General features: G+C 32.7%; 1 protein-coding gene across 2 annotated transcripts in view; it reads left to right on the top strand.

Moving 5' to 3' along the window:
* LOC149803576 (double-strand break repair protein MRE11-like) overlaps positions 1–9446 on the top strand; it is a 62254-nt gene extending 52808 nt beyond the window's left edge. For both annotated transcript variants that reach the window (XM_089953316.1, XM_089953317.1), the window contains exon 8: positions 4004–9446. In XM_089953316.1, the coding sequence (XP_089809442.1) occupies positions 4004–4196 (193 nt within the window). In that variant the 3' untranslated portion in view covers positions 4197–9446. The remainder of the gene's footprint in view (positions 1–4003) is intronic.
* The last annotated feature ends 2145 nt before the right edge of the window (positions 9447–11591 follow it).

Genomic DNA, 11591 nt, shown 5'->3' on the forward strand with positions numbered 1-11591 from the left:
AGTTCCATCTCCTCTAGATTTTTGTAGATGCAGATAAATTCATGTTACGACTCATCACACAATATCCTTCTCATCAGATGGGTTCATGTTTGTCCCACTCACTGGTGGTCAGGTGATGGTGGAGGAAGACGTGGACTTTTGATAAGGCATTGAAATGAGTTCACTGCATACTAAGGCTGTTACATTTTTATATGTAAATGGTTTATTTTACTGTAACTTTTTACAGAATTAGTAAGCATGTAAATGAAATGTATGTGGCTGTGAGGCAGGAAGTAACCATGCCAATTAAAATATATATTTTATATTTCCACATTTCTGCTTAAGAGAACTGTTTAGTAAGATATTTTTGATTGTTCATTTGTTGATAAGAATTGGCTGTAATGCGCATGACTTGTCAGGATGACTTACTAATGATGGCAATACAAATTTCTTTAAGCTACTTTATTTATCATTATCAAAATTAGAAATGGCAGAAACTCTTGATTAAACATTATTTTCCATGTACTCAAATGTATTCTAGTTGTCTTCAAAAAAAATTTTAAAGTACAAATTGCTATTTTGCCTTTAATTGTAGAAGGAGTGGTTGTGTGGTACATACAGCTAATGAATTGGAAAAGAAAAATAGCACATAATGACCAGTGCACATTGTCAGGGATTATTATTATTATTATTAGTAGTAGTAGTAGTAGTACAATGTGACCCTGCCATAGTACATTCTGTTATAACATGAATTTGGATATAACACGATTGTGGCATGGCTAAAAAAAATTCACATGTATTTTTCTCTTACACAAAAGAATTTCTTTCTTAAAAGTACAAAAATTAACATGTAAAGCATTTATTATCATTTTGGGAAAGAGATTGTAAATGAATTCTAAAATAAGATGATCGTGGCATGGCTCCTGAAATTTCACATACATGTATTTTTCTTGTAAATGAAAAAAATAGTCTTTACTTCTTAAAAGTACAAAAAATAACATGTAAAAAGTTTATTTTTTTGGCAACATTGTTGGCTGTTTAAACTTGCATATGCAGTATTGGGTTTGGAGTGGAGAAATTCAGAGGCACCATGAGAGAAAGCCACACACTTGTTGTAAAATGCACTGGAATCTGTCAATTGTTACATAAACAAATTCATTGTCCATATTGACAAACCATCTTAACAGTGCATTGTTATATCATAATCTACTTATGCTGACCATCTCTGGTAGCCAAAGTGGTTAGAGTATCTGCCTTGGATGCAGGAAGTCGTGGGTTCAAATCCTGGCTGAGTCATACCAAAGACCTTTTTTTTTTTAATTATACTAACGGCTGCCTCACCTGGCACAAAGCATTAAGAGACTAGTATTATAACTTGTCGGCCTGGTGTCAGGATAATGTGACTGGGTGGGTCATGATCCTACATGTCTGTGGCATGATGCATCTATGGTAGACATCACTATAAATTGCCTTACTGCAAACATCGTAGTGGTCTGACTGAAAAATTGTTTAAGCTGTGTTAAAAATCCAAATCACACACACACACACATGCTGACATCTGGCCTGTGATGCACTCCAATAGTCATACCACTAGCTGTAATCGACCAACTTTTGAAGGCAGAAACAGTAACTGCTATAATCTCCCAAATGATGGCTAATAACTTTTTTTTTAAATGTACCCAGAAAAATAGCTTTGCCGAAACTTCAGAGAAAACTGAGGCATAAATACAAAGCAAATTTTAAAAAATCAGTCTCAATCAATGCTCTACAGTTATAAGATGTTGCCACTGCAATAAGAAAAGGGCATTTGTTTGGTCGTCCAAAGCTGGCCTTTAGCAGTGACTTCACTAAAAGATGCACCCTTCATCAAAGAAAGCCAACTACAATTTTTTTTATTTTATTAAATAGTTTTTGTTTTATTATCAAAGGAAGTCAGCACCAAATTTAAATAAAAGCAATGGATTTTGTTCACATTATGAATAACCTTGGCAAGATGATAGCCATCTCCAGCTGACCAAAATCTAGGCAAGTTTAAGTATATGTACATGTAGCTTGTTAAAAAAGCATCAATGTTCACATTCCAAGAACACAAATTTGAATGTATTTTTCCAACAGGTGGCTGAGTGGTCTAAAGTGCTCACCATTACTGATCACTGCCATCTCACCTATGTCAGTGGGTTCAAGTCCCCTGCTTTCAACCATTTTTCTCCCCACAAGACTCAGTAAGTCTTTATCATATGCATGTTTACTTGGAGTCATCAACCAAATTTGTTTAAATATGTATAGTGTATCTATGTGCTGTTTATAGAAATAAATAAAACACAAAAGTGCTTTCCAAAATAGGACAAAAGTTTTGCATGGACTTTTTTGGGTCAGAAAGCTGTTTTCACATGGACAACAATTAGTGCCCCTTTAAGTATATTTGGATATAATGTTGTAATATTGGCATCCGTTCAGTATCATTATATTTGGATATCACTATAATAGTGGGATCCATTAAATATCATTATATTTGGATATAACACTATAATATTGGGATCCATTAAATATATTTGGATACATCACAATTATATTAGGATCCATTAAATATCATTATATTTGGATATAACACTATAATATTGGGATCCATTAAATATATTTGAATATATCACAATAATATTGGGATCCATTGAATATTCAGATATAGCACTATAATATTAGGATCCATTAAATATCATTATATTTGGATATAACACTATAATATTGGGATCCATTAAATATCATTATATTTGGATATAACACTATAATATTGGGATCCATTAAATATATTTGAATATATCACAGTAATATTGGGATCCATTGAATATTCAGATATAGCACTATAATATTAGATCCATTAAATATCATTACATTTGGATATAATGCTATAATAATGAGATCCATTAAATATCTTTATATTTGGATATAATGCTATATTATTGGAATCCATTAAATTTCTTTATATTTGGATATAATGGTGTATTACTAGAATCCATTAAATATCATTATACTTGTATACGATTCCTAAAATCTTGGGATCCATTAATTTTCTTTATATTTGGATATAACACTAATATTGAGATGCATTAAGTATCATTATATTTGGAGTAAGTAAGTGTTCTTATATTTGGATATAACACTAATATTGGGTTCCATTAAGTATCATTATATTTGGATATAACACTGTAATATTGGGTTCCATTAAGTATCATTGTATTTGGATATAACACTGTAACACTGGGATCAATTAAGTATCATTATATTAGGATATAACACTGTAATATTGGGTTCCATTAAGTATCATTTTTTTTTGATATAATACTATAATATTGGGTTCCATTAGGTATCATTATATTTGGAGATAACACTATAATGGATCTATTCAGTATTGTTATATTTGGACATAACACTGTAATATAGGGATCCATTCTGTATCATTACATTTGGACATATCACTGCAATATAGGGATCCAGTCTATATCATTATATTTGGACATATCACTGCAATATAGGGATCCAGTCTATATCGTTATATTCGGACATATCACTGTAATATAGGGATCCTATCTGTATCATTACATTTGGACATATCACTGCAATATAGGGATCCAGTCTATATCATTATATTTGGACATATCACTGCAATATAGGGATCCAGTCTATATCATTATATTTGGACATATCACTGTAATATAGGGATCCATTCTGTATCATTATATTTGGACATATCACTGCAATATAGGGATCCAGTCTATATCATTATATTTGGATATAACACTATGATAATGGGATCCAGTCTATATCATTATATTTGGATGTAACACTATAATAATGGGATCCAGTCTATATCATTATATTTCGACATAACACTGTGATATAGGGATCCAGTCTATATCATTATATTTGGATATAACACTATAATAATGGGTATCATTTTATCTGGAGCTTACTGTAACTCCAGACATCTGAACACTGATAATTCCTACTTCATAACATTTCCTTTCAGTCTGATATCAGATGAGGAAGTTGATATTATATCATCGGACACATCAGATGAGGATCCCTTTGACATCCCTAGCTCCAGCAGGAAACAGCAGAGAGGAGCAGGCAACAGCTCTGTGAGGAGCACAACCTCAGGAAAACGTGGTGCTGTGTTTGACTCTGATGAGGAAATGCCAACAAGCAAAAGAAAACGATAGATGCCAGAGTAGTTAATCCCTTAGGCTATTCCATTTTATTATATCTGAGGAAGAAGGGAATTAATTTTATTTTCAGGTCAAAATTAGTGGGAATCAAAATATAGCAGTCACTTTTTCAGTGTTAGGGGCAGCAGTATCAATGGTTTGTTATTGCATACCTGCCAACTTTTACAATTTTACTAAGACTTATGTAAACAACCCTTACATTATGAACTTGTGAAACAATAGCTAAATCATTATTTTGGGTTGTCCTGGATTGGTCTGGATCTAGATGTTCATATTAGAGTCAATAAAGTTAATCAAGGAACCAGACTAACTTAACAGGGGTACCTCAAACAATTTTGCTTAACCAGACTAACTTAACAGGGGCACCTCAAATGCTTTTGCTTTGACATAATAGCATCATCAGGAAATGTGAAACAAAACACTGAAGGCAAGGGAAATATCAGCCTCTTAAAAGTTTAAAAAATCAGTGTTGATGTATAAATGAGATATTCATATACTTGATCTATAAATGAGATATTCATATACTTGATCTATAAATGAGATATTCATATGAGACATTTGTGTACTTGGACATGCTTAAAAGAGGGCAGAAAAGGCCTTTGCGTCATTCATTGACAGGTCTGTTACTGTATTGATATACTTACTCACTGCTAATGACCTTGTACTGAAGGTCACAAAATTTGAAAAACAATCTCTAGGAGCACAAATAAAATACCTGTCAAGATTAATCACTTTTGCCACGTTTTCGTTTGAGTGCTCAAGATCAAAGGAAACCAACACAGCCAACAACACTAGGTCAATCGGTTATTAAAGAAGAATTAAAATCACACTTCCAGGAGTGGGATGCTAAACAGGTCATGGATGCCATTATAGAAAAAGATGTTACTGGTGATGATCAGTGCACAGTATTAGTAAACCTTGCAACCTCATTAATCAAGCCAATTCATGCTGAATGGATAATTGCAGCTCACGCGAAATAAGTGAAAGATAGGACCCAATTTTCAGAGGTTTTGAGAAAGCTGGACTTGTTTAATTTAGCAATTTGGGGATTATTTACCTGAGAAGCAATTGTGAGTACCATTAGACTTGATTGACACGATGCTGATACAGTGGCTTTGTCCAAAAATCTGTCAAGTGTGAGCTTTGATACTCTTCCGTAATTAGTGTATATACATAGTGTTTCATTAATAATAGTGTTTCAATAAATAGTTATAGTATTTTACAGGATTGTTTTGGGGGGGGGATTAAAAATGCATAGATAAAATGAAATGTGCTTTCAGAAGGATTTAAATGTTTCAGCAACAGTTGTACTCGAGTGAGGGATCGATTTGAATAAGTATTAAATGTAATTTTTATATACTGTTATTTTGTATTATTTTATCTTTCATTTTCGGTGTTACTATTGTTTGAATATCTTAAGCTTTTTCCCTTTTTTTCTATCTGTCCTTACTTGCCTCACATATCGATTTAAGGCAGTGAGTGTAAAACTACAGCTATCGGATACCTTATCGAACGTGTGCATTGAAACAATATAAAATTATTTATAATTCTTGTTTCAAAAGGTTAAAAAAGACATGTAAAAGCTAATATTTAATTACCCGATTACAGTATTGGTCTTGATTTATCAAATACTAGAAACTGTGTTAATCTCTAGTAATAAAACACTGCACAAAAAAAATCGGGGTGCATCATCCTACGTGGCCAATTTTTCGTTGGTGATTTAAATTCGTGGTTCAGGTCAACAGCAAAAACCACGAAAATTGGTCCCCCACGAAAATTGATGATACTACAGTACTATTCATTTTGAGATCAAAAGGTCACATTTCAAGGGTACTGGTTTTGAAGAATATAAGTGGTTTCTATGGCTTTCTCTTTTGGTAAGAATGAAACCAATTGAAATTTTGGGGTTAAAATGTCAAAGGTCAAGGTCACTGAAAGAATAAAAACTATATTTGAATAGTAATTTTACTTATTGACCACATGCTTAACCATAGGGTACAAAAGAGGCACTTTTGATATTGGGGTCAAAGACAAAGAAAATATTCATTCAGGGTTTGGTTCAAGATTTTTTCATTTGCAGATATTTCCTTAACTCCATGATCCTACTTTTGATTAATTATAACAATGCTTAGAAAAATCATTCTGTCATTCTGTGACATGCTTGCTCAACCTTTTGATCTAAGGGTCATGGTTACATGTTTTACAGCAATACTTTGACAGAGATGCTCCCAGGGTATGTGATTTGTGCAAATACTTTTACAAATTCATACACTTGGAGAGCAGAATGCATGAAAATTCCCATAAATTTTGCAAGTCTTTGATATGAAAATATACTCTGTGCAGTATACAACTATATTCAGCCATTCACCCTTAAAGTGCTTGTAGAAATTTTAGACATATTGTAGCGTTTATTGTGACGTATTTTTTCATAACCGTTTATACATCTGATTTCTTTGGCTTGACTTGAATGGTTGTTAAACGAAATTTGATTGGTCCATTGGGCCCCATAACAAGCACTGTGTAAAATTTTGAACCTTGCTCAGGGAAGTTTTAGAAATGTGCATTTATAATACAAGCTATCTAGAAGACCTAAAGTGGCCAATTCCCAGTGTTATTCATCTGGCTGATCATAGTAATGAAGGCACTTTATTTTTAAAGTTAGGAAGTATATTAGGATATAGGAGATGGCAAGTGTTAACAGGAGAAACCATTAAGTGATTTTGAACCTAAAAATGGTGTTAAATACGAATTTGATGCATTTGCTTTTTTGCTGTATTATTGATCTGATTTTGATCAAAGATGGACTGTGGCCTTATTTTAGTTGAGCTGGCCATAAGGCCACATTCTTTTGGTTGTATTATTGATCTGATTTTGATCAAAGTTGGACTGTGGCCTTATTTTAGTTTAGCTGGCCGTAGGGCCACATTCTTTTGGCTGTATTATTGATCTGATTTTGATCAAAGTTGGACTATGGCCTTATTTAAGTTTAGCTGGCCATAGGGCCACATTATTTTTCTGTATTGTTGATCTGATTTTGATCAAAGATGGACTGTGGCTTTATTTTAGTTGAGCTGGCTATAAGGCCACATTCTTTTGGTTGTATTATTGATCTGATTTTGATCAAAGTTGGACTGTGGCCTTATTTTAGTTTAGCTGGCCGTAGGGCCACATTCTTTTGGCTGTATTATTGATCTGATTTTGATCAAAGTTGGACTGTGGCCTTATTTTAGTTTAGCTGGCCGTAGGGCCACATTCTTTTGGCTGTATTATTGATCTGATTTTGATCAAAGTTGGACTATGGCCTTATTTAAGTTTAGCTGGCCATAGGGCCACATTATTTTTCTGTATTGTTGATCTGATTTTGATCAAAGATGGACTGTGGCCTTATTTTAGTTTAGCTGGCAGTAGGGCCACATTCTTTTGCCTGTATTATTGATCTGATTTTGATCAGTGTTGGACTATGGCCTTATTTTAGTTTAGCTGGCCATAGGGCCACATTATTTTGGCTGTATTATTGATCTGATTTTGATCAAAGTTGGACTGTGGCCTTATATCATCAAGATCTTGGGCAAATTTGGTAATGAACAGTGTCCAGACATGAAAGATGATCTTGAATCTGATTGGCTGAGCTGCTTGCCAATCTGGAGGCCATACTTCTCATTTAGTTTTCATCAAACTTGGAATACATACATGCCAGCCATGATGCTTTTGGCATAATCATTACACTTGTTCCAACCAAATTACATTTTAGGCTTGCCTGTATATGGGTTACGCTGTTTTGGTTCATTAAAAAAAAAATTAAAGTAAGAAAATGTCGTTTTTCTCATTTTTATTATCATCTCTTTAATTCCACTCATATAAACTTGAGAATATTCTTAAAAAGACAACTGCTGCTTAGGAATAATATAAGAGTACTTCCTTTATTTGCTATTTGTAGGAACTGGATTTGACCCATTTCCTAGAAAACACCAGTTTCAAATATGAACTTTGCCTTACAGATTTATTATATGTATAAGCTTGTTAGTTAGCATACCAGTCTATACTTTTAAAGAAGATGCACCAAATTTTTAACACAACGCTTTATGGTGTGAGTTGTGGATGTTATATGATGGAAAATGTTAGAGCAGATGTATCTTTTCAAATTTCAAAACATGTCAGATGAAAAAAAAATGACAAATCCACACTGCTTGACAAACATTGAAAAAAGAATATGAGACTAATGTAATACAGCACATTGAGCACATGATCATGCTCATTGCAGAATTGCAGTTTGTGATCATTCAGTGAAAGTTACACATGTAGACTAGTTAAGGTGAATGCTGAACAACAATAATTTTTAAGTATATATTGCGTTTCTTTTCATGTTCTAATCCATATGGATTTTGCCAAGAATTTTGACGAGCTGCAGAACCAGGTTAGTAACAAAAATAAACATCTTTTTCATAAATGCTGTAATTCTGGCAGGAAGTATATAGGTTACACTTTTATGCCCAGATTACATGTTTTTTGCTACTTATAATGCAATGATAATGCTTATACATCTCAGAGGGTTTGACATGTAGGGGAATATAAGCTTACATCATGAAGAACTCTGATGGGTTTGTTAATGAGTGAGACCCAAGATGATACTAGGAGTTGTATTAGCGCATAAAACAGATTTTACTTTTTGCCGTCAGTCTGAGTTTTGTAATTTTTATGTCTCGGCATTATCAGCTGGTGTCTGGATTTATTTAAAATACATCTGTCACTCTGTCAGTAGCAACATATATAATCAAACTTGTGTTGTCATGGTTAATAAAATGGGCTGTTTGATTGTAAGTTAAATAAAGGTATTACCAGTCCTGTGTAACACAAAACTGGAATACATTTTAGCCAGTGATAATGAACTGCATGCAATCCGTTAATAAACGATGGTGTTTTTTTATTATTTTGTAAAAACTGAATGCCAAAATAGAATCAGTTCTTATATATTTTGTATAGTATTCGTTGTTGACACATGAAAACAATACTTTTAACCTTTTTTCCGTAGACATTTTCTTTAGATTTTTAAACAAGCAGATGTAAATTATGGGATTATAATTTTCTCATTTCATTCTAAAATGCAAGGGAAGAAAATTGTTTCTATTGAAATTATTGTAATTGTTGCATGTTAAGTTGATTATTAAAGATGCTGGATTATATCTTTTGATCCTTGAATAAACTCACATTTTCAACCAATCAGAAGGTGATTATGTCTATAACTGCTGTCATTTCATGTTGTTATACTTGTATTATGGTATCATTAGCCACAGCCGTAGTGAAAGATGTACCCTCTTACCTTTTAAGTCAACTCTATCAAATTAAAAACCACATACTTGCAATCTTACATGCAAAAACACAAAACTATATTGCTTTAATAAAGAGACAAGTGGAACATGAACAGAACAGTTTCCTACAGATACATTATGAAAATTTGGGTAAATTCAGAGTGCTTGTTTTCAGACTTCTGTATCATTTTGGAAAAGTTATGACCCATGATTGTTTGTCCTCTTAATCCAGCAGCATAACTATGCAAAGGAATTTGGATTTCAACCAAACATTTGGCAACATAACTATACAAAGGAATTTGAATTTCAACCAAACATTTGGCAAAATACTATGCAAAGGAATTTGAATTTCAACCAAACATTTGGCAGCATAATTATACAAAGGAATTTGAATTTTAACCAAACATTTAGCAGCATAACTATACCAAGGAATTAGGGTTTCAACCAAACATTTGGCAACATACTATACAAAGGAATTTGGATTTTAACCAATCAACATTATATTGAAAACACCTTGAAAGAGGTCTGTTTCAGCATTCCACTGCTTCATTTACAAAATGTATGCCCATGTATTGCCCATCCTCAGGACCTTGCTTTCTTCGGGATAACTTGACCAGAGTTTGTTGAATTTTGACCAAGTGGCATGCAGTTTAGTCCAGGTTATCTTATGATATGTCCCTGTGTCTGTTGCTTGTTGTACATCTGTCAGTAATTGCTTGTTTCCAATCTGAAGGCCATATTTCTTATCCTATTTTTTTAAATCAGTCTTGGAATGTGCTTTATGTTATCAAGATCTTGAATGATTTCAATAAAGGAGCAAGATCCATGCATAATAAAAAGGTGATTTGCATTTGTTTGGCTGAGATTGTTGCCAGTCTGGAGACTATATTTCTGATCCAGTTTTGATTAAAGTTGGAATTAGATCTTATAACATCACCATATGTGACAAGTTGTATAATTGAGACAAATGCATATTAATGAGGTGATCTTGTATTTGATTGGTTGCTCTTGTTACCACTTAGGAAGCCATATTACTGAACCAGTTTTGATCAGACCTGAAATATGGGCTTAAATTATCTAGATTTCGAGCAGATTTGATAATGAGCAAAATCTACGCATAATCATAAGGTGATCATGCTAAGCCTTTTAACATTGGGAGATTATATTTATGATCTTGGAATATGGGCTTATATCATCAAGTTCTTGGATGAGTTCAATAATGAGTGAAACCCACACATACAAATGAGGTGATTTTTCAATTAATTGGCTGAATTGTTCAACATTTTAGTGTCAGACTATTTCTGACCATATTTTTTTAATTTAACTTGGTAAATAGGTTTATATTATCAGGATATTCCATGTCTTTTTGATGAGTGAAATTTACTTTTATTGCATCTGATTAACAGAGTTTGTAAACCCTTTAGCAAATAAATTTCTGTTCATTTTATTAAATTTGGTAAATAGACATAAACACATGATTTACTGAGCTTTTCAACACTAGCAACAATATTTCTGATCAGATTTTGATTGTTTGTGTGAAATAGTTTTACATCATCAAGATGTTCAACAAATTTGATTATGAACAACATCCAGGCATATTTATGAGATAATTTTGTATCTGATTGGCAGAGTTTGTTCCCACACTGGAGGCTTTTATTGGATTTTACTCCATCTTTGTAAATAAGCTTGTATCATTATTTTCATAGGTTCTGTAATAAAAGTGAGATACATTAATAAGAAGTTCTTGCATCAGATTGGCTGAGCATGTTACCTTTTTAGGTCTAGAGACTATATTTCTCATCCAATTTCAATAAAACTTGGTAAACATGTTTATACAAACTATGCATTTTCTTTTGAAAGAGCATTTTATCAGACTATTTAGTAATATACATAAAATCAAAATGATATAAAGTTAAGTAGATAGTTACTGAGGATTATGTTTTTAAAGTGCCTTCTTACTGAAATGATCAACTGTAAAGTTATGTAGGTGAGGTTATCATTTCTACTTTTTTCTGTTGTTTATTGATAAGACCTTTAATCAGTTTCATTTCCATGATTGGTGTTCCATGACTTCGTGTTCGAG

Source organism: Sinohyriopsis cumingii, chromosome 3 (genome assembly GCF_028554795.1).
Source record: "Sinohyriopsis cumingii isolate HCF-2022 chromosome 3, ASM2855479v2, whole genome shotgun sequence".
Taxonomy (NCBI): Eukaryota; Metazoa; Mollusca; class Bivalvia; order Unionida; family Unionidae; genus Sinohyriopsis; species Sinohyriopsis cumingii.